The sequence below is a fragment of the Melanaphis sacchari genome, unplaced genomic scaffold (genome assembly GCF_002803265.2).
Source record: "Melanaphis sacchari strain LSU unplaced genomic scaffold, SCAv2.0 Contig26_pilon_pilon, whole genome shotgun sequence".
Lineage (NCBI taxonomy): Eukaryota > Metazoa > Arthropoda > Insecta > Hemiptera > Aphididae > Melanaphis > Melanaphis sacchari.
Window position 1 is genome coordinate 1,486,018 of NW_020271143.1, and position 26,636 is coordinate 1,512,653.

The 26,636-nt window shown below is 26.1% G+C and overlaps 1 protein-coding gene across 1 annotated transcript in view; it reads right to left on the minus strand.

The window, feature by feature from the left end:
• Positions 1 to 238: 238 nt before the first annotated feature.
• Positions 239 to 26,636, minus strand: part of LOC112595314 (tyrosine-protein kinase transmembrane receptor Ror-like) — a 42,403-nt gene continuing 16,005 nt past the window's right edge. Inside the window, exons 2-10 of the mRNA XM_025340459.1 lie at positions 9,885 to 10,040; positions 9,677 to 9,816; positions 6,558 to 6,722; positions 6,067 to 6,244; positions 4,913 to 5,074; positions 2,271 to 2,392; positions 1,561 to 1,734; positions 1,342 to 1,500; positions 239 to 656 (exon numbers count right to left, since the gene is read on the minus strand). Of these exons, the coding sequence (XP_025196244.1) occupies positions 336 to 656; positions 1,342 to 1,500; positions 1,561 to 1,734; positions 2,271 to 2,392; positions 4,913 to 5,074; positions 6,067 to 6,244; positions 6,558 to 6,722; positions 9,677 to 9,816; positions 9,885 to 10,040 (1,577 nt within the window). The 3' untranslated portion in view covers positions 239 to 335. The remainder of the gene's footprint in view (positions 657 to 1,341; positions 1,501 to 1,560; positions 1,735 to 2,270; positions 2,393 to 4,912; positions 5,075 to 6,066; positions 6,245 to 6,557; positions 6,723 to 9,676; positions 9,817 to 9,884; positions 10,041 to 26,636) is intronic.

A 26,636-nucleotide genomic window follows, 5' to 3' on the forward strand; every position in this document is an offset into this window, starting at 1 on the left:
TTCTTAAAACTAAAATACAACATAACATGTCATCGAAAACTAAATCTATATACTATACTAATGATGTTTAAGATCATCAAAATATATTAAATTTTGCTTATAAAAATCAGTGTAAAATTCTTGTACATTGATAAAATACTAGAAAAATTCCCAATAAATGAATTTAGATAATATATATATAAAAAAAAAAAAAAATGTAAATAAATATTATAAAATATTAAAACTATTGTATATCTATTTAAAACTTACTTAGTTAACCGAATTCTTATATTTACTGAGTGCTAGCGACTTACGTTATAATAATATTATAGCAAAAGGAACAATAAAAAAGTTTATTATGCAGGATATGGCATTATGTACTCTACAGCGACATTTTGCTCGTCGGGCTGCAGATAATCATCGACATCCAAAAGTTCTTCTGAAGGCATTTTTCTCAAACTCAAATGATCAACAATCACTGGCAAGGTGGGTGGCCTGGGTAACGGACTGTCCAGTTCTGGTCGTTTAGTGACATTTTTCAAACGATCATGTATGTCAATGAATCTCAAACGTTCTTTAGGATCACTTTTCCAACATCCGTTCATTAACACGCATATAACCGGAGGGCAGTTAAGTGGTATGTCCAATAACACTCCATCGTGAATTAACTTTAAAACCTAAAAAATCACAAAAATACTCAATAATTGTAAAAGATGTCGAACAAGTCGAACACTCAACATCGAACATATTTGTAGTACCTAAGTATACCCTTAATAATTTATAACTTAAAGCGATACGTAATTTAGTAGCAAATACTATCGATATTTTTTTCTAATAAATAATATGCATATAATAATATAATAATATATAATAATACAATAATAACATATAATAATATGTTGGATCAACACAAAAAATATCAAGTACATCAAATAGTTCTTAGGTTTATAAAAACACCATTAATAATATCATTACGCGATGTAAAATATTTTTTTCTTTAATAATAAAACACATAATCAAAATCTAATTTTTGGAATTTTTAAATATATTTAAAGGTCGGATTTCCAAAATCATAAGATTTTTTTTATATTTTTTAGGGAATACTCTTTGGAAATGAAAACTTGATTATCACGTTAAATCTGCGTCTTCGATACAAGCATGCCTAAATATTACCCATAATTACTGCAGCTGTAATTGTTTAGACGGAAATATTCGATGGATAAATGCAATACCAATAACTTTACTATTTCTGTTTATATTTAGTCGAAAATATTTTTATGCGTAATTTATTATTACCATAACAATAGTATAATATGTATTACGAAAAACCCTAATTTATCAACATAATTGTAAATTTTTTACCTCATCATTCGAATAACCATAGTATGGTTGTTTTCCCAGCGAATAAATTTCCCACAACACGACACCGAATGACCACACATCTGATTCCAACGTGAATTTTCCATAAACGACGCTCTCCGGTGACATCCACCTCACGGGAAGCAATCGGGATCCTCCGACCTAAAAACGACAAGATGAAAATAAGTGTTGTGTTCATCGCGTAGTTAGGGCGTTTCGTACTTTGTAATAATCACAGGTGTAAATGTCCCGACTCATTCCAAAATCGGCGATTTTCACAGTCAAACCCATGCCGACTAAACAATTCCTACACGCCAAGTCTCTATGAACAAACCGTTGACTCGCTAAATACTTCATGCCCGCTGCTATTTGTAAGGATATCACCAATAGCGCTTCCTTAAACATAAAATTTCAATATATGAAAACCGCTATATAAAAATTAAATATTTATAAATTATTCAAACTTAGTTTTCGATAATTACCATAGTAATGAAATATTTAAATATTTAAATATCATCAGCAAACCCTTAATATTACATTTAAGTTTATATCTATATACGGTTATGTCAAGTACAATTGTTATATTCTAAACCCTAAGAACTATATTATTCAAAAAAGAGTTCTTAGATTTATATCATTATTAATACCTTATAATAATCTTGAATTCTACAGAACTGTTTTACAGAAGACCTATTATTTGTATAAGCAATGTACCAATTTTAACACCATTAAATTTGGATACTGTTTTTGAGTTGGGTACGTACAAAAATATTAAATTTTCTAACATTTTGGATGCATTATGTATGTGTAAATACTATACATTTATGTATTTAGTTACTTAATGAAGTAATTGATAACATAGAGATATTAACAACAAATTAATTTTAACTTTAAGTTTTCAAAAACCGTTTCAAAATATTTTTTACACTTACTTTGTCCAAAATTGGCAAATGTTCTGAATAATTTGTAAATTGATCACTGCTGTTTCTCAGTACTTCGGTTAAATCTCCATAAGCCATGAACTCGAATATCATCCACGGTGAACATTTATCTTCTAACCGAGTAAAAATAAAAAAAAACACATTAATTACATTCATAATCATTACAACATGTATATTTTATACTGTTACAGAAAACTATGATATGTTTTTTATAAATTATATTAACATTTAACATACTAATATATTTTTAATTTCACCCAAATAAGAGTAAATCCGTATATGATTTATTAAAAGTACAAAAACATATTGATACAATATTGTTTTTTTATTGGTAAATATTTACAATGGAAATATTAATACCATTTACTTAATAGTATTTATTAGATTACCTACTTGATTTATTTTATTTATTACCTTACGCTCATGAATCGGTTTATATGATGCAAAGATTAAAAAAATTGAAAATTTGGTTACCTCGGATAATAGTAGATGCAATCATAAAGTAAACTAAATTAATATAGAAAATGTATAAGTATATTAATAAAGTAATAAATGCACTAAAATGAAAGTTAAAATTTATAATAAAACTTTACGATTTAAACTTTATTTACACAAATAAAATACAAGTATAATAAATAATGTAACATTATTTTATGTCGTCCATAATCATTGAAATATAATTATTAAACATCTTTCTGTTAGTACCTAAAGTTTTTATTTTATTAATTTAGAAAAAAGTATAATAAATATGACCACATTTAAATAAAATATTGAGCTATTAATTATCTACTAATTTAACATAAATAAATTAACAGAACTATAAAGTTATTTATTTTTATTCTCCATAAATCTATAAAATTAAATATTAAAAAAATGTACTACTCAGTTTAAAAAAAAAAAAACGACAAAATCATTTGTTTCATGAAGAACACAATTTATATTTTTTGCCAATGCATTTGTTAAGTTTTGTCAGGTACTATTACTTTTACGGATATGTAGATTCAATGTGTTTATGGAAATTTTGAATTCATTGAACGGATAAATCTTTGTAATTAAATTGTTTTTAAATCAACAAGAAAAATAATTATTTTTAACATCGTCAATATTATTATTTAATATCTAACAGTCAATGAAATATCAACTTTTATTATTGCTATTATTTTAGTATGTATATCCTTTTTAAAATAGCTATAGTTAAGGAATATTTAGTTGAACTTTACACCTCAAACTTTTGACAAACACGATAACAAGTTTTGATTAATACCCAAAATGGTTGTTTAAAGTTCAAATGCCCATATATATATATATAGTACCAATATAATATCAGGCGGTGTATAACGTAATACGTAATATATATATATATAAATATATGTGTGTGTGTGTGTGTGTGTGTGAACTGGTGAACTGTGGACGGAGTAAATTATTTCACTCTCAACTCGCATTTCCCTTGCACGTTTAAACTTTTAACAACCTTAAAACCTATAATATATTATAAGTTATTTGTTCTCAAATATGAGTCTTTCAATACTCAACATCAGCTACACTGAACCCCTGTGGTGTGAAAAAATAAACTCAAAGTAAAAAATCGCACTATTTTTAATATTACATATTTTGCCATATAAAATGCATAATATTATAATAATTATAAGTTATCTATGTATATATTTTGAATTTTTTATTTTTGTTCTTTTATAATCACAAATCATGTCATCCTCCCCGATCATTTCATAGTACCCTAAATTGCTATAGTATGGCTTCTTCTCTACTGATACACTATTCCGGCATTTAAATTAACGGTGTGCAAAAATATAGGTTAATTAAATATTATTAATTTGGAATTAACAAAAAGTATTCATTTCATAGTAATTATTTAAAAATATTTGAAAAAAATGGTTCGAAAAATAAAATTGTTATTTTTACTACAGCTGTATTATGATTATTCTGCATTATTAGACAGTACTCATTAGAATTCTAACGCCCAATACCTTGTTAAAAAAAGGCAAAGAAATTTTAGTTGAGAGTAGTCAAATTTTTGGCATTTTTAAGGTATTGGTTTTTTTTTAGGAGTACGCATTTCTCAATATTATTAGGTATTACCATAAAACAAGATTTTTACCTAAACTCAATAGATTTAAGTTATTACACTTTCAAAAGTGTGATTTTTAGGTTGATACTAGCTTAAATGTTTACATTTTTTCGCTAAGTAAGTGAGTAATAAAAAGTGCGTAACTATACAAATGTCTTCTGAGGTGGAAAATTTGATGACAACGTAACTTTGATCCCAACAGCGTATGATGTGTATGCGAAATTAATCAATTAAAACGTATCGACATCAATCGCGGACAATAACTACGAAATGGTATACGTATGTATTGTACAATTAAAATAAATATTTATGTTAGGTATGAACGTAATAAACGACCTGTCGATGTTTTGAAAACACACATTGGAATATTATTCTGTATTTATATTATGATCAATATTAAAATATTGATGAAATAACAATAGTAATAATTACTATTGTTATTATTATTATTATTATTATTATTATTATTATCATCACCGTAACCATAAATGTATAATTTATATTTTATTCTTGTTGTAAATATGAAATAAGTATAGCGTAACATTACCTTGTGGGCAAACTCCAATCAAAGTTAAGATATTTGGATGCCTGAAATACGTCATTATCTCTACTTCCCTCATAAAGTCTTCTTTAGCCTCTAAGTTGGTGTGATCCTTCAACACTTTTATGGCAACCGTTTCATACTTGCCGTCAGTTTGTTGGAGGACACCTGCGTGGACAATAATCGCATTGGTAATTACAACGATATCAGCAACGACGTGTACGACAATGATAAAATAATGTGAAAGTGTATTGATGAGTTTTTTCGTAGTATTCAATAAACGACGATTTTCTGGCTAATATTTTGTTTTGATCGCTTATAATAATCTAACTATAGTAAAATGTTATTTTTAAATGTTTCTCAGCAATTTATTGGATTAATTTTTCTGGCGTACTATACCGAATGCGAGAAAAATCATAGATATGCCTTTCTATAGCGTCATAATGGCTATTTACAATTATTATAATGTTTCCTAAAATCCGATTACACAAAAAACCAAATACGATATCAAAAATTGTGAAAACGATATATTATTTATTACGATAATATGAAGAAGCGTCACAATCAGTATTCAGTATACTATGCTATCTGCCGAAAAACATTAATATTTATAAATCCGTTTCATGTGCTGAGTTAAATACATTAATTTAAAATTTACAACAAACATATTTTTTTTAATGCGTTTTCAACTTTGATTTTTTTTTTTAAGTCGACGTAGTTATTCATAGTTATTTTTAGAACATCAATAATCAATGTGTCTGGTAATTCAGCGTTGAGACTTATCTAATCTAGTTAAATCTCTCATTTAATCTTGGTAAAGCGTATAGTAAGGTTATATTTAAGATAAAAAAATATCCTTATCTATAGATTAACTCAACACTTGAAAAAAAAAGTTATATACCATTTTAATATTTTTTTGGATATTTTTGATATTCTTTAGTACTAATACGGTTATAAATTTGAATAAAAACATGACATTTTATTTATTGAGATTATTATTGTTATTATTATTTTAAGGATTATGTGTTTATCATTATCTATATTTATATAGGTGATACAACACTAATATATTAGTGTTTTCAGTTTGTTAAAATTGTTGTCATATGCACAATTAACATTACTGTCAGGGATTCAAATACAGTGAGTCAGTGACATATTACCTTTATAAACTTTCCCGAAGAATCCTTGCCCGATCTCCTCCATTGACGAAATACAACTTTTACTCAGATACGGTATCAGAATAGTGTCTTTAGCAACGGGCGACGGTGCAGCGTAATGCGGATTCATCGCGTAACTTTCTTCCTGGATCACACCTCTTATCAGAGACACCACAGGTGACTAAACATATACATGACGTCGTAGATATTATATTAAAGATTATTTATAATATATATATATATATATCTGTGTAGCAGAGTACGCGTATATAACATATAGAATACACACATACTGTAATACCATGCGTCTACAGAACCTCAACCAAAAATCTCCATAATATTTAATTATTAGAGCTAATATCTCATTAAAATATGAACACTAAAACATTCCTCTCCCCCCTCCCCATTACGGTTGTGAGATTGTAATACTTTTAGCATTTTTATGTATTACACAGTGCGTTTATATAATATAGTTGTAGGTCATCGATACATACATTGACGATAGCTGTCTTTGACTTGCAACAGCCTTTCGACGTACGACTCCACCAAATAATCAGTATCAACGCTATCGACACGAACGCTGCTATTCCCACCGCCAATAGCATGAGCACGTTTATGCGCAAAACATAGCCCAATATGTTGACGTCCATCTGTTTGGCCTGCAGAAAAACAAAATGCATGCGTGAATAATATTATTATGATCGGAAACAATAATGAGGTTGGCTTATCCGAATGAATTGGTATTACAAAACACCTATTTCCCGGGTCCCGAGAACTTAATTATTTACGACTTGTTTCTTTGGATGCCTCACAACCTTGCGTAGAGCGTTTTCACATTTCAGAAATATAGATATCATAATATACTAGCTGGAAAATATTATAAGCTATGATATTATTACTTTCGCCACTGTGACACCGTCTAGTGATAAAATACTCGATACCTAATAATAGTTATTATAATACGAGTCCGAGTGCAGTGGAAAAACGGCAATACTGATAATCACAATATAAGTTTCAGCGAAATTCATATTATACGTTTTAATAATATTTACAAAGAGAATTTCGAGGTATTTATAAAAATATTAATATTATTATTGTCAATTTATTGTAGATTTTTCCTTGATGTATTTTTCATTAATGTTTTTTTTTTTCTTAGTTTCCTATATATATTTACTATTGGCACACACAATTTATTGCGACGAAAGTCATTCGAGTTCTATGTTTTTGTAAGTATTTAGTTTTTCTTGAAAACATATTTTTTTAAGTCTTCGCCTATTTTTTTTTCAAATAGAAATCTTAAACAACAATATACGTGGTACTCCAAAAACTTAGTATGATAAATATTTATACCATGCGATATATAATTTATTATTTATTCGATAGAAACAACTCTGTCAGATACAATGATGGCGAACTCTAAAATATACATTATAATCAGTGGTTTATAAAGTACCTAACATTGTAATCAAGCTTTATTCACAGAACCAATTTAAAAACCGATGAAACATCTACTGGGTTCTTCTGCGTAAACTGAGATGATAAAAAAATTATTTCTTATAAATCAAACACAAGTTATTCGTTCAGAATTATTATCTATTAATTTATTTGTTTTTTGTATCACAAAATATATACTCAATATTGCGTACACTGTAAGCATGATATAATGTAGAGTATGACGTACAGTTTGTGCTCGACGAAAACAATATCGTTTTCAATAAATGTTTCTTGAAATTCTAGAATACTCAAAAATTAAATAATTATTTTTAATTATTATTAGATTGTATAAACAGAATCGAATTGTTTGTTTAATATACAGCATTAAGGTGTTCTTTTTACAGAAAAATGTTCAATCTCGTGATGATTTAACATAATGAAAACTTACAGTTACCAAAAACGTTAATACTTTTGGTGTAATTCAATAGTATTTGACTTAACAAAAATCACCTTATGTATAATTATTAACATTTGGTAATAAAATCAAATTTTACTACGTTTTCGCCTATTTTTCCTCTTTACGGTATAGGAGTGAAGTCATGACAGAAATAAATAATTTATTCGACAGATATTTTGCTTTTTTTTATACTGCATATTTTATGGACACCATGATATATATATCAGCAATCAACTATCATAATATTTTTCCCCATCAAAAACTTTTTTCTACTCGATTTTATTATTATTTTAATCTGATTTTGCCAATTTTATTATCTCTATACATTTCCGGAAATATACATTTATTTGTTATTGTTACTTTGATTCTGCGCGATAATATATTAAATTTACAATAACACAGTCATGTAGGTTACAAAAATTTGATGGTGGCCTGGTGTGGTTCGGTGGTTGGCCTCAGTCACTAATGTGTTCTAAGATCGAGCATCGGCCGGCGTCGCTAGTTCTCGGATGGGTGACCATCCGAGTTCTTAGTGACGAATCCATGGCGCGCACACTTACACACATGTGTTCCAACCGTACTAACCAAACTTTACAAACAAACCTTATACAAAAAAACCTATTATTCTTATCCACAACTAATGGTCTTAGTTTCCGGGCTTAAATAAGATTAATAAAAAAAAAATTAATAAAAAATCCATATTTAAAAACATATTTCTATGAGGTAGGAGTGACGACAAACAATTATTATACATGGAAAATAATCAAAACGTGTACATATTGATATGCAGTTAAAACCTGCCACAAATATATGTAAAAAAAAATATTACTTATGAATAAAGTGATTTTTATATACTAAATCATATCCTAACAAAAAGTTTAAATATATTTATAATTAGAAGTATAAAATTTAAACTAAAAAATTTGTTAAAATGATGAGAAAAATTGCAATTTATTTTGTATTTAAAAGTTAATAACATAACCTAAGAATCTTATAGTTACAAATTCGCGATACATTATAGTTTATTTATAAATTTAATAATGGCTAATGGTAAGAAAATTATTTTAAACAATACATATTATAATAATAAATTACTATATTATTATATAAACGATTTTTTTTCGGAATAAATACGTATCATTAATATAAAAATAAATTACTCTAATATAATATAAAATATATACTTAAATAGTATATTATACTATTGTAATAAATTATTCTTAAAAATATAAGCTGACTGATCGTATCAACACAAAATCTTTTTTATGCAATGAGTAATCATTTACTACAGTGATTCACTAAACGACGAGATACATTTGAACCTACCATATAGCCAAGTAAGCTTACTATTTTTTTTTTTTTTACGTTAACAATAATATTATTTTTTAAATTATTCAAACATATTTATAAAATGCTCAAATTTATCTTCATTTCGTGAAACGTTTATTTTTTTCTCATCGCGGTAATTTATATTGGTTTATTTGCTTTAACAGATTATGTAATAAAAAATATTTAAAAGAAAAAAATAGAAAACGTTGAAATTTTTAATTTCAACAATTTCGTTTATGACTGATAATTATATATATATATATATAATTATATATATAATTATGACTTACAAGGATAGAAAACATAGGTTGGGTTAAGGTATCATCATTATTATATATTACAGTTATCTATTCTAAAATATATCATACGACCAAAATTGTTTAATATACTCACGGGAGGAAATGATGTAGTTTGGTTTAATGTGGTCTTAATTGGTTGACTGGTGGTCGTGAACGGATGAACCACTGTTTCTAATGGTTTATGTTCGTTTTTGTTGATGCTCAAGTTCACAAACGATTTCGGGGCCACCGGCACTATATGTATGTGATGGTATACAGTAAAAATCGATAGAAAAATAATACAACTTAAAAAAATATATTACCCGTCTTTCTGGTGAGACATTTCAAGTCATCGGTGGGCTCACTCAAGTCTTGTGGACATATACACAAATAAAAGTTGTTGTCCAATTGCCGACAAGCCGCTTCAAATCCGCACGGTCTCTTCTCAACACAAGACCCAAATCGACGACCATTTTCCGCTGAAATTCGAAATCTTTACGTTAGGAACATCCATTGTTTAATATATCCAGGATAGTCGACTATCTTTGTTAACTTGTTATGATATTATATATATATATATATATATATATATATATATATAATAAATTGAACTTAATGCTTAGCACCAAGATGTTTAATCTTATTAAAAATAATTAGATACATATTTCTAAATTTAACTTTTTGAGCTTTTTGAGGTTTGAGTCAAATATGAAAGATAGCAGTATATAACGTACAATACATACAGTTTTTACATTATTTTGTTAAGGAAATCTATTTCTTAAGTTATATGTATAATGTATATATTTATCAATTAAAATATTTTAAAGCTGACACGACATATAAGTAAATAAAAAATTAGCTTGTATTAATATAGTTATAAATCTCATGGTTAAGTGTTAACAACAAAAATAGTAACCCTTATATTGTTATTATTATTAATTAACCATTTGTATATTAAATAGTGAGTTAGTTAAAAATGAGCAAAAAAATTTCAATTTAATTTTAATTTTTAAACTCGTTAATGCAGCCTTGCCCTTTGAGTCTACATTATCAAATGTACATTTATATATATATATTATCCTAGGTGTGCGTAATCGTGAGAAAGCGCAAAGACTCGCGTCGACCATATGTGTTTTAAGCCATACCTAAAAGACATCAAAGGAACGCGACCGTACAACAGAGAACGCCGACATATTAAAATAACGGATTTACGTTTTCTATTGAGAGTCAAACGCTGTGTAGACAGACAAGAGTCGAATTACCGACTATAATTTCAAAGTGGTCATAAAACGCTTGTTTACTTGTAATCGCGTAACGTGCACGTGAGGGTTAACTCATGATGATAATGCAATCGTAAAGGGTTGATGTGTGTGTCTATATGTATATATAATATAATATACGTTTATTTATCGTCGTTAATCGTTATTGATATTCTTCTTCGTGTTCACCTATTCTGAATATTATTACTATCATCATAATACAATACGAGTATAGCTTATATCATACAGTGAAATTTCGAATAGTTTTATAAAAGCTGTACAATCGATTACATTATTATATCGTGATGCTACACAAAAACGTCTAACGCTAATGAGGGGCAATCGATGTATGTGTTGTTTTTGTTTGTTTGTTTTATTTTTATTAATATATATTATATTTATACGTATAAAATATTCAATTTAAATGGTTTAGATTAATATCAGATGGCAGAAGATCGTATTTTAAATGTGCTTTGATGTTGACTTTCGCATTAGAACTATTATAAACGACAACTCATTCGACAAACTGTGCGATAAAAAATGGAATATTGGACTTTTGGACTTGCTGATCGTTTTTTTAAGACGACTAACATGTCACCTACGTAATATTGGTGCGGTTTTTAGAACACTTGACACGAGCTATTATAAAATGCTGATTGAGGAATACATTTTTTACGGTTTCGTTGTAAGCACGTACAATATTATATTGGACATGCCATCATTATTTTTATACACCGCATATATTTCTCTTACAAATAATATTATTATGTTGTTGTCTATAATATTATGGTACGAATATTATTAGAACGAGTAAATTTTTGTTTCGAATTTAACGACGAGGATATATTATTTTCTAAATCAATTCAATGAAAAATATACTATGAACATTTTATTTCCGTAATTGTATTTGGACGCAACCATAAAAGTTCAGCATATTTTTATGAACTTCTATTAAATTTATATTACGTTTTATGCGAACGCCAAGCAACGAAAACACTATAAATATACAAACTGGTAAACATTGATTCAATACAAATACTGATAAAACGCATAAAAATAAAATAACCTTTAGACGGAAAAATATCAGAACAGTAAATATTTGAGTGTTTTTTAATAGGTGCCTGTTATAATGAAAAATACACATGGGATCAATACTATGTAACAACAGTAGCATTAATTTTAATAGGTACCAAATGAACCCGCAATGTGTTGTCCACTACAATGCAGTTCCCAACATAGGATCATATTTGAGATTTTTGAGAAGAGGTATATAAAAAATTGATTTGTTAGTGATTAGATTTAATTTATACTAATAAAAGTAATATATACATATAATATATTAATTTAAAACAATATTCTTTCCTTTTTTTTAAAGCAAAGCTCTTCAATAATCTCATCTTTAATAATTGTTTTACTTATCATCTACTTATTCCTACTATGAGACTAATCCACTTGGTACCTACTAATAAATACCATTGATCTAATAAATTAATGTATTATTTATGGCAACTAAATGTTACATACAATAATTATTTCCCTTATATAAGCATAATGCTATAGTTACCTGCAATGTAGTACTTAATTATAGTATAACACAAATACATTAATTAACAAGCTTATTTAGAAAATTCTAGTTTTTTTTTGTACTACGATTTTAAGAAAATAAATTACATCTTAGAACAAAAGCTATTGAGTAATATGTGATATTTTCCAAGTACAAAAAATATAATATTTTATGTGTGTATGTAAATCTGTGGTTAAATGTAAATTTTAAATGTACAGTCTCTTTTCAATCTTCACTATGCATCCATGCTCTAAATTACTCACTATTTAATATTAAATGAGTTAGCCTTGTGCGAGCTTAAGTATAATATAACTGAAGTTAGATGCACACTGATAGTGTGTAGAAATTAGTAAGGGCTTATTATACATAATACCTAATACTATCTATCTAATAATTATTTCATGAAAGTTTGGAATGTGTGGCATAAGTTTTATTGAGATTAAATTTCCTTAACATGGTTCAACATTTTGATTAAACAGTCCTATATAGAGTATAGATAACACCGATAGGGGTAAATAATTCACAGGAATGTGTTGAAATTGAAATACTCATGGATATCATAATACAGAAATACTGTTGGAACAAATTATATTTTACATCTCATTATATATTTCATTTAGATATTCGAGCTTTTAAATATTTTTTTACTAAATTCCAATAAAAAAGCATTTATAACGCTTAAAAATAAACAAAAGTAAAAATAGGTATGAATTGAGATATATTATATATCTACCTACATTGGTGAAATCGATAGGTTCCATTACAATTCTCTGGTTTTTTATTAAATCAAAATAAAATAATAAATTATAAAAACAAACAATAACATTGCAAGTGCTAAACAACAATTTAATCCAAAAAATGTTTTATAACTATAAATAATGATTAAATTTATAAAATAAACCAACCATTTTTTTTTTTTATTTCTCGTATACATAATTTAAATACTCAATTTCTCACTATTTTAAATAAAAAAGTTTGATAAAAATTTCAAAAAGTAATATAAATCATCAAATGATGCAATACGAATTATAACAAGTTTTATTGCTTAGACGTATCGAAATCCTGATAAATATTTTAGGAACACATTCCGGTCGTCTGGACAACCTTTGTTAATATTTATAGCTTTTAACTAGCGAATAAAAAAAAATAATAAGATGCTATATACTAACTATTAAGTATATTTCATATGAAAATGTTTTTGTTGTTTCTAGTGTTACGATTAATATGAATGATCAACGAAGCATTTTTATAACTTTTATTTCTTTTTTATATCAAGATCTAAAAATTATTTTAAAAGTTTCATTAATAGTTTAGTAGTATATCTAGCCATATTAAGTATTTATTTTAAGTAAAATTATTCATTTTTTCTTCTAAATTATTAACTGTTCTTAAAATTAGGTAGTGGCTCATTATGACACCTAAGCAAAACTAGCGTCTTGGACGGAATGTTCGTGGTGCTTGGCTCCAGGGAGCTCACCTTGACTTATTGCCTAGAGGAGGAAACTCCGCGATTACATATAGGGGTAAAACGTCGCTAGAGTAAAAACCAGATTAACTTGTCAAACCCCGCAACACATGGAAAGATGTTCTTACAATTTATAAAAACTATTCTGTACTATATTGTAGGATTTTATAGTAGAATATTTAAAAATTATCAAATAAAATGATATGGTTATACTCGAATAAGAAAATACCTAAATTAAGAAAATTGTATTTTTTAGTAAGTTTTTAATATTTCTAGGAATTTCCGAACCAGGTCTTTTCGGTAATTTTCAACAGTACTAACTCTACGTGTCAAGCAAATTTTTCGAAATCATTTAATTTTGTTATAGTTTTAAAGCCGTGTTTGTTTTTCTTTTACAAGTATAGATGAACTAAGTATTTCGTGTGATCATCTAACGACGATAACTATTGCAGCAGAAAAATATGTTTACCTGTATGTAGTGCATAAAACATATTATTACTTATTTTTGTTTTTCTACATTTTTATTCCTAACAACTTTTATAACCACAACAATAGTATTTCATTAAATCAAAAGCTTTTGTGTTTCTAATTTATAAATTATTATTTTATTTTTTTATTAAGTTTTAAATTATTTTCCATACGAATCGTATGGGAAAATATCGTTCCATATTTTTTATTTAATTTAAACCAAATATTTAGCTATTTATTCATATTATATTATTAAAAAAATTAGTATACAGTGTATATAGCTATACTGATACATAAATGGTAAAAGAAAATACCACACCCTATCATCTGTGTATTAAATTTAAATTGATTAATATGTTTTTGTTTATATTTATTCGGTCTGTTATATATACTTACACTATGTAAACAATATATCATATTTATGTTTTAGAGTATGATTTTTTTTTTTTTTTAATAACATTTATTGTTTTTTTTTCACATAATATATGTATTGTATAACTATATATATTTTTAATTGTTTAATACAATCAATTCTCTCCCCTAATAATAACAGTCGATTGCGTTTTTAATAGTATACGATGATACATATTTATTAAAACGCAATGATTTCACCGTGTTTATCTACATCAATAACTTTTTTTCTGTTTTATATTTTTTAAATGCTCTTCCCCAATAACAAGTAAATTGAATACATTAAATCAGTATTAACTAACTTTTTATTTTACCGAAGGCCATGAAAATTAAAATTCTCGGCAGGCCAAGAATTTAAATTTTTTCTTTAAATTGAATGTCATATTTTATTTTATGCGTAAACTAATAAATTTAATTATTTATTATATATTGATTATTATAAAATTAAATATAAATAAATAATAGTATTTATTATTGTTATTTATTTTAAAACAAATATTCATTTATATTAAATTTTACAAACGTTACATTTTAAAATATTTATTTTTTTACATTTTAATTACTTTGGCGGGCCGGTTAATAAGTGATCGCGGGCTGTATTTGGTCACCACTCATCACTAGATTAAATTATCAGCTATATTATTATAATAATACAGCACATGTTACTTATTATAATTCTATTTATTCTTCAGTCAAAAAAAAAAAAAGAAAAAAATGATTTATTGTCAACAAAACCTTGTAATAATTACTTAATTTCATTTATAAAGTATAGGTATATTAAATTTTAAATAATTCTACGAAAATAAAAAAAGCAACATTTCAATTCCCACTATTGCATACTAGGACTGACAACATCAACTAAAATGTTTAATGATTAATTTAATTTTGTGTAATTAATTAAGTAAAATAAACACAATTATTATAAACAAGTAATATACAATTTTATAATACATGATTATATGATAAAATACGTTCATATCTATAAAACCAAAATAGTTATAACTTAGATTAGTTATACTCCTATGTAAGTATATTTTAAAGTTAAAGTCACTACCAGTAAAATGTTTCTTTTGCGTTTATACCTCAGTACTCAGAAGACGAGTAATTATTAGAATAAATACAAGAAGATACGAACCCTATACTTGACATCTTATTCATAGTATATGCATAATATTTAATTATAGCTTTATGTTAACCAAAATTATATGTATAATAGAAAGATATTAAATTATATCGTTATTAAACAACATATTTAGTTATATTTATTATACAATTAGCAGCCATGATTTTAGTGTGTGCAAAACAAAAATTCAAATATGAATCACACGGAGTTGCCAACAAGTGGAAATAATTTTTAATTTTAGTAACTTAACCGATCACTATTTTCACAAAATGTAATCAATAACTTTAACATTAATAAAAAATAAAAAATGATAAGTAATTATTTTTTTTTAGTTATAGACTACTTTTTAATTCTAAAAAAATTCACATCATTTTCATTTCCCCGTATTCCGAATAGGTATAAAATAAACTACATTGTATAATATTCAATAGGTATATACATAATAGAACCCTACAGGTATCTGTCTATTGTATATAATATTTACACACGTACCTATGCAACTTACCGTTTTCATTAACAACGGCTGAACGTATATATTATATATATTTATATATTACCTTTCCCAGCATTTGCGACGTATTCGATAGCATCAATTAATATTAATTAATGCAAACACATTACGCTCACTAAGCCCAAAAATCTATACTCCATACATAATACACGAGATAATTCATTAAGTATGCGCACGAACTGCTTTTATCATAAGATGGTATTTAAACCTAATCACCTGATAAAAAATTGTAGGATGATTTATGGTCTTTTGAAAAAGTATTATTAATAAATTAAAAAATTTAATATGTTTTGATAGTGGCGATCTTAGTATTTGTTTTTCAACTGAAACAACAATAAACGTAAAAACAATGTTTTTCTATTTATATTTTCTATTACAAAATGTATATAGGTCAATTTTACTAAGACAAAGCAGCTTTTTGTCAATACTTCAAAATCCAAATCAAAACAAGTAATTTCCGAGTTTTAAACATAATTTAAATACCAAGAATAGTAGTCTTTAATAATGACTTAACATGCAACCATAGCGACAGCATAGCCTCTATATAATTTTATCCTATTATCGTACAAGAGAGCAGGACTATTATTCTCCGCTCGTGAATGATAAATCAAAAACTATTAGTCTTAATTCCAATTGATATATCAGCATTAATTTTGCATAAGAAAATAAAATAATCGAAAAATGTTAAGTACATCTCTGTTTTTGATCCTAAAGCTTAAATAGTATAAAAAAATTAGTTTTTAAAAATTACGTTCATTAAATAAAGATAAAAATTGCAAATATCAGATTTTGAATAATATAGATTAAAGTAAAAACGAAAATAAAAACTTTTGATGAATACCATATATATTTACGGATTGATTGAAAGTTAGCTTTTACTGCGGGAATAGAGTTGAGTAGTATACTAATTTGTTATTTATTATGTATACATAATACGAGATGAGCTTTTAAATTTTAATCCTTTCTCGTCATCGTCATTTTGTCAGTTCTCATCGCTGTTATCGTAAAACAAATACTATAATTGAATATCAACGTTGTATAATATTTATGGTACAATATACCGAGTAACTATTTTCACAGTAAATAATCATTATCACAAAAAATATTAACGAATTTAATAATATTTTCTTTTAATTAAAACGACAATATTTTTACTATTTTTTATTGCTACGAGTATGTTTTAAAATAAATATTCTTTTTAAAAACAGGAAACATTTTAAATTTGTTTAATTTTGTTTACCTTAAAACATTTGAAATCGATATTTTTTTTTTTTACAAATAAGATTCTACTTTGTAATACAAAAGATATAACTAAAAATATATGTGATAATTCATAAAAGTAAAAACATAAAAATTTTAATGATAAAAATAAAAAAACATGGTTTTTAGAAATTTTATTTTTAATGAATTCAAATTATGACTCGTGTTATTTTCAAAAACGCTATCAACGTTCGCTGGTAAGTTTTTAGTGCTTAAAAGAATCGCTCAATAAATATCAATTTTACTCTGTTATATCTAAATAACAGTAATTCAAAAAATCATCATAAGTAAATTTAATATATTATTAAAAAATCACGATAATTACTTAGTTTATCAATAGGTACTGCACAGTGCTCACATATATACATCTAATAAATATGAAGTATTGTATGTATTTTTATAAAATAACAATAGTAATAATAAAAGCACAATGTCAAAGTTGATTTTCGATTAAAATGTGATTACTTTTTTTTTTTACCGACATATATATTTTTTAATTCATCGATGACTTTTAATTAAATCTCCTCATCGACCCCATATATAAAAATGCTTTCAGGTTTTTCAATTATATATTATGTTAGGTTTCTGATATGTATAGCCAAATTAAATTAAATACTTTTTCGAATGAACAGCAAACACGTCATTAAAATCCTTTCTTAACTGTCAAACATACACCATACACATACACGCTCTAATTGTAAGCTACGTTCACTATAGACGTTTTATTTTAATTTTACCGTTGCTACTTTTTTACTAAAATATTAAATATTTAATGAATTTGATTAAAAATGTCAAACACCCCATATAAATTCAATAAATAAATTAACATATTAATTATCAGATTGTTTTGAATTAAAAAGTTTCTTGCTCAAGCGCCTTATCATAATATAATACATTACCATTAAGGAAACTCGATAACTTTACTCGAGTACATTACATAGATGAAAGATGTACAATGTGGCTGTTCAAATTATTGTATATTTTAAATTTAATATATTTTTCATGTTGTACCTAATTCATTTTATTTCATAATAATTTTTTTCCATAAGTTATAACAGCTAATAATTATAATATTTGTCGCTATCGAATAAAGCTACATTGGATTTTTTACGTTTGTTTAAAATTATATCCCTGTAAAATTTATAAAGATGTATAATAATTTTTATAATTATATTTAATATTATAAATCTAATGGAACAACACACTAATCGGTTATTTTATCCTTTTAACAGGGAAAAGTGGTAAATTTCATACACTTTGTTAGGAAAATTAAATATTTATAAATAATTATTCATATACTAATTAATTCATAACCTAACATGTTGAATAGAAAAACATTGAAAAGTTTTCGTTTAACAAAGTAAAGAAATAGAGTGTGTTATCATAGTTTTCTTTGGATTAGCAATTTAGCAAACATTCCCCTTATTTAACATTATTACAGTGTATAATAATTTATAGGTGTGGGAAAAAAAATTACCATTTATGGAATTTGAAAAATCTGACATTAAAATATATACATTATAAAAGGCTATTAATCAAGCATATTCGCAAGTCTTCACAACATTTCTTTTAATTGTATCCGTATTTAGGTTAAAGATTTTAGCTGCTTTCACTAATTATTTTTTAATTTTTAGTTGTTCCTGAACATTTACGAATTACTACATAGCACGTTATTCCCGCCCACCCTTCAATTATGTAATTATGTTAAACGAAAACTTTACCATTTTGGATTGAAATTATCTGTTACAAAATAAATGTCTCACATTTTGTACTACTCTTAAACAGAATGTGTAACTGAAAAGGGTATAAAAATAAACAAATATTTCATAAATAAATTCATGTAATAACCTTATGTCTTTAAGCTAAACGTATAAAAAGCCAATATTTACGAAATTAAATTCGATATTTTAAATGTATATGTAAGTATACTTTCCAATTTCCTAATTTTAAATTACAATATTAAATTAGTCGTTTATTAACACTAATTAAAAATACATAAAACTTAGGTTTTTCATTCGGTAAAATACAATATTATAAATATACTCGTATTATGTAATATAACTGTCAATATAAAATTAATAATAATATTAAGTGCCTTTATATTTTTATTTGAAAAAATGTAATAGATATTTATTTTTACTTATAACTATATTTTTAATTCTGTCTTTTAAATAATAATTTGCACTACATATTATATTCGCTCCAACGGAGTTTGTTAACTAAAGTAAATAAAGTAAAAAAAAAAAAAAAAAAACTAAGGTAAATTTATAATATTTATATACATCAAGAAAATGTATTTTAACTTATGTATATTTATAATTATATTATTCGAAGTTTAAATAAACTTTACTGCGTACAGTTATTAAAAAAACAAGTGTTAAGTCAAATATTGTATTTAAATTACTGAATTAAATAATAACAAAATTTAACCATCGAGTCACTTCAGAAAATTATTTATTATTACTTTACAAAATATTATATAGATTAAAGGTATACTGAATATTTGCGATAAATATAATTTAAAAGATTCACAGTGTTTTCAGCTGAAAACTTATTTCGAAAATCTTATAATACAAGGTTTTATCCTTAAATTTAATTGTTGCTACTTGTAAATATTTTATTCAAAACATGTTCAAAGTAAAAACGTTGATGAAATTACCTAACATCGCTGATACAAACATAAATTACTCAACAAGATCTAAGTATTTAATCAAAGGCTTACTGAAGTAATAAAAATATATTAAGGCGACCTCAAAAGTTTGATAAACAAAATTCTGAGAATACGATAATTTTATTACCTATTTTTTTTATTTAGCTATAAATGTTTTGATACTAAAAAAAAAAAAAAAAAAAATGAAATATTCATCAAGAAATGGATAATAATTATATTATAATGCTCCAAGTAATTTTCATATAAAACTCTGATTTTTATAATTTATATGTATTTTTGATTATCACATATTTATAAAATTTAAGAAGCATTGTTTAGCAATATACATTTTTTCCAATCGATTATTCTTTACTGTGATAATTTATTAAAATTATACATAAATGATCAATATACAAACAAGTAGTTTCGAGTTATTTAACTTGTAGTAGTTATCAAGTATAATAATACATAGGTTGGATTAGTATTTTAGGATATTTTCAGAGTTACAAAAAATTAGAAGTATACCTAATACTATTTTTTTCTAATACTCAGTACTTAATATTAATAAGTTAAAATTATATTCTAAATAATATTTTACTATAATAGTAAATAGATCAATGGTATTTATGTCAAAATTAATATTAACGTTGATTATACAATTAGTATTGATTGAGTCAAAGTAAATCAAGCGCCTAAATACGAATCGTTTCAATGGGCAATGTGGATAAATAATTTTAATATTATTAATCTCTAACCGGATGTTTAAGTTGATAGCTAAGAAATTGTATAGAAAACATGTGGATGATCTTAGGTCCTATACTCTTATGATAACATACAACGACAACTTACAACACCGTGTCACTGTGTAAACCATAGTAAAATGCCAAATAAACATTATATTTGATGTCGCAGAAGTCAATAAATTTATTGCCGTTATCAATTAAATTCGAATTTTCGTCGTATTATATTTTGTATTCACGTATTAAAGTTAGATTTATAACTATACGCGTTTATATTTTATTTTTCTACAATTATTTTGAAAGTGCGTGATGTACATTGTACATATCATAAAATCCAGTGCACATACATCGATATTGGCCCGTACGACTTTTTTTTCTTTTTTTCTTTTTCAACATTTGTTGGTTTTATCTTTTTTTCCCGTCATTTATAACGACGTCGGTGTCAAAATAAAATACGTATATATACTACAAATGATCGTTTTCCAACGGTAATCACCAGATGGACGAAGAAACGCGTAACACATAATAATATCACTATTAGAGCATAAAAGTATCATCGACAATAATTATTACCCGTAAAGCATTTAACACGCAGGCGTGCTGAGAAATGAAAACGGTGAAAATTGTATATTAAGAAACGTCCAACGTCAAAAACAACGCGGGCGCATACTTCAAGTGTGTGTTTGTGTATGTTCATTTATTTAATCTATTTTTTTAGGTATTTACTATTTAGTATTTACCCTTAGCCCCAGACACTTGTTTCGGTTTATTAACGCCTCAATCGTCAGCCGCACGTCGAACCTTGGACTCCACCCACTCCTACGGATCACGCACGCGAACACGTGGTCGTGGTCGAGCCGTATCGCACAAAGATTATTATTATTCATTATCCGGCCCAGTTTTAATCGAATTCGTTTCGCTGTCTCTGCGCGCCCTCGTCGCGATGACCCAACGACCACAATAGCACTATATAGCACGTTGAAACTTCAAAACGAAAGAAGATCTAAAATAAAAACGGAATTTGTCGAAATGAGTTCCACTATACCCATTCGACATTTATTTATGACGTATAATTTCTCACGGTGAATCATGCGTACACTCTGACAAACAGCTTTGCAGATAGTAGTAATAGTAAACAGACAATAGTATTTTACTAAATTGTGTTGAAACAAAAATTGTTGTAATATACGATTATAAATTATAATCCTCCTCGCGCAAATGAGTTGTCACAGTTCTAGGAGCAGAAACCGACCCAATTAACACGCATACAAAGCCATGTATTTTTAATTAATTTTTTTTTAAACCTAAAATCTAATCAATATTGCTCTCCAGCTAAAATACGGTAATAATAATAATAATATTTCACCGCAATAATACAGTAATTGTTATTGAGTATACTTCGAGCCTAAATTTTACTTCGAAAGTGCTGTACCTAGTAAAATATGTTAAATTAAGTATACATTTTCTTTGTCAAGCTAGTAGAATAGTAAATCTAAACAATATTTTTGGTTTACTATGTTATTTTTTCGTTTCTAAATATATTGTTGTGGTACTAATGGTACAAAAGTATTCTTCCGAAGCACATAGTGATCATACAGTTTTCTATATCATATAAAAAATTATACAATTATAAATTTTATAAATGTCCACAAAAAGCAGTATAAATAATATTAAAATATTAAAATAATTCAAAAAATGATAACTTTATTTATAGTATACATATTAGCCGATTGGGTATAAATATCTTCCTTTTCAGTTTTTTATAAATTTTGGTAAAATATAGCATTTGTTATTCATAGACATTATTCTATTTCGATGAAGCTGAGAAATAAAACGCAATATTAATATAAAAATTAATAATAACATCCCTACAGAAACAAATAAATACGACTTTAAAGGATAAAATACCATACGTTATAATGAAATTCGTTTTTATAACGCTTAGTTTTTTAAACAGAAAAAAATTTCAGTTTTTTAAATGATATTATTTCATAAAATGTTATTATAATGGACTTTAAATGTATGGCATAAAATATTAAAAGGAACAGCGTAATGTATTATTAGTGGACATAAATATTGCCATGTTAGACAGATAAAACTGTCAGAAAAAATGTTTTATTACATTATTAAATGCTAACTGAGCAACCGAGTTGGTGGCTGCCTAAAAACAATCTTATATATCTCCAAATTCTTGTCTATTTATACTGTTATAATATATTTGTATTAATAAGTCAAATTTGAGTAAACAACAAATAAATTTATTTTTTATGATGACATAAATAAAAAAACTTAATTAATTTCAAATTTTTTTCACCATATATATTTTAAATTTGAAAATTTTATATTTCTGTGTTGTTATACTCATTCAATACCTATTACCTAATGCTAGGAAAATTATATAAAACACATTTTAAGACAATTTTCGAATCTTTTTCTATAAAAAAATCGAAGATTATAAATTAATTGAGTATATATTATAACTTCATAGTCAATGCTTAAAAATAAATTCTAAATATCCTTAACCGTTTTCTATAAATCATAACAATAGATAAATATCTCACTACCTATTACACGTATAAAATTTTTTTTAAGTAAATAATTGATCAGTTTTATTTTAATGTATGTAATAAAATATAAATAACAAGTCCCCGAATAACTACAGCAGCAACATTATGTTGAAAATTATTCGAAAAGTTCGAGTCACATCGTAGTAGTTATGAACATTTGTTAGCTATATAGTTATAGTCAATACTGTTAAACTATATAGTATAGAAGTTTCTGAAAATAGTTAAAACTGTTATTCTAAAAACGGAAACCGTAACTCAACTTTTAACTTTTAAACTTGTTGACGTCCAGTTTCGAACACTCAGTACTATACCCATAGACGTGTGCGTCGGGCTAGACGGTCGAGCATGAGTACATCATAACCTATATAAAAATTTTATTTTTCGTACCTAATAGTATAATTAATCAAAAATATTTGCAGATACTCTGACGTAAACTAAATTAACAAAAACTGTATAATATTCTTTTACCATATTATTGACTTAATTACCATTGATTTCATACCGTAGTACCTATCATATTAACTACAAATTGTACCTGCGAACGAGTATTTTTGAAATTAGTCGAAAATAAATTGAATGATTTATTATTAATGTTTACCGAACTAGAACTAACAACTAGTGTTGATATTGACGATATAATTGACGAATCAAAGTTATGGAAAATAGTGAGAATTTATGTATTTATAATATTTTTTTTATTATAATATTATTATGTAATAAGATAATAATAAAATATGTGTATACTTAATTGTGAAATTCTAAACCAATCTTTTTTTTTTTTAATATTATTTAATGCATTCTTATCCATACACGTGATTGGAATTATATTTATTTCGTGTGACTTCAAAGAATTTAAAGTTGTATTTATAAATTCAAAAACATCTTGACACATACAGAATACAGATACAACAAATTTATGTCATATGTACATTAAACTTGCTTCTATGTATTAATGTGTTTATAAATACCCATAGTGAACTAATTTACAATAAAAAATTATTAAAAAAACTTTAGGGGCACTTTCTAAGAACTAAGGTACTAATTGTTCTAGATTATATATAAGTTTGTGCACGCTTATGTATACACCTACTCATTAACTACAATGTTATTTTCTAAGAAGAAAATTAATAACAGAGGTTCCGAAACTTTCATTCACCTTACCTTTTTTTTATATTTAAAAATTATAACAACTATGACAATCATCTGGTTTTTTTTTTAAGAATATGATATATAATAATATTATTATAGATACTTATTGTTTCATTTTTTTTTTTTTTTTTTTATTCGGACAGTATATTATCAAGAATTCATCTCATAATAGCGCAATACAATATTTGTCATCATTTGTACCTACATTGTAATTTTATATTATATATCATATTAAATGATACCCTAAATCTCCCACGTGAGTTGTTCTCAGTATAAGATCCAATATTTGTTTGTGTAAGAAACCAAGTCACACACAAACACACATATCGATACACACATACACATCGATAAAATATGTTATAATCTTGTTATAGAATATAATATGGTAGTCGTGTGTGTAAAATTACAAAACTTAGATTCTGAAATGTGTTCTCTATGCGCCCGCATTTGCCCTACAAACAGATAACGACTTATTATCGGCCGGACCTTTATTGTTCTGTACCATAAGTGTACGTATATTATAGGTACTGCAGCAGCTGTACGGCCGACGTGTAAACGTGTTCCTTTTGGTTCACGCGCCTTTATCAAAATACTGTGTGTGATCTCTCACAGATTATTACGCACACAGCAGCCATCCACACGCGTCGTTCATCATAAACATGTAATATAGCATTTTATCGATAGGCATAATATTAGATAATAATATATTGTAACAGTATATATTATATTATACTGTGGCTGTGCTCTTTTGCTCTTTTGGACCGTGCCGATTTGTTTTCAACACTATACCCATATATGATATTATTATAATATAACGTTTCATACACTATATATACTACAACGACGGAGTGTCCTAGCCACACGTCTGATAACAATTTTATCCCGACATCGTTTTTTATTTTTCCACTTATTGCGATAGACTGTGCAACACAACAGGCCTAATCAGTCATTCCGCGTATATTATAATGATATAATATATTATACTAACACATCAACAGTAGTCGCTCTTCTTATTGATATACGCAGAAATTTTCCCCGTGCCACCGTAATATAGATTAAAATCGTAAGTCGTACACTAACAGATGGAATTAAATGACATAAAAAAAAAAAAATGAATTCGTTAAAAATACAATCATTCAAGAAGTTCATGAATTTGCGGTACTTACTGAAGAGGGGGAGGAGGCTCCGTATCAAGATTTTTTTATCAAAACATAAAAATTGATTCTTCCTTAAATGGTCATTCTTTGAAATATTATGATATCCAATTATTTTCAGATCAAATCAAATTATTTTTTAAATTTTTAAGAGCCAAACTATTTAAATTGTACATCAAATCCGGCCAAAACTTTTCAAATATTCAAAAGGTTCAAAATTAACTCTGCAGAATTCAAAAAGCTTATTATTTATTTACCGATAAAATAATTGATATAAAGATTCCTCCATTAATACTAAATTACAAATTATAGTTCGTAGGTGCATATACCTATATCTTTTATGGCACACCATATTTATTATTATTATTTTTTATTAAATTATAACTAAATAATAAAATAGTCCATGTTAATAATTTTTAGTTGGTACCTTAATGCCTTTAATTCCGACAACAATATAAAATCTTAGGATTAAAACTGTATGAATATTGAAAAGTGTATACTCTTAAACATGTGACTAACTGACATATTTTCAAGGATAACTGGGCCGCTCTTGTATATTTTTATTATTTTATACACATGATTATATCATATTATGCCGTATAGAAACACGCATTGCAGTATTCATGGTGTGGTGCAAGTATATAGTATATATTTTGTCTACTGGTAGAGAGGTGGGGCCGTCGCGCGGCTTCGCTGGCTCCCGAGTAATGTGTTGTAAATCGGAATATGAACTAAATATGTACTAACAATTTTT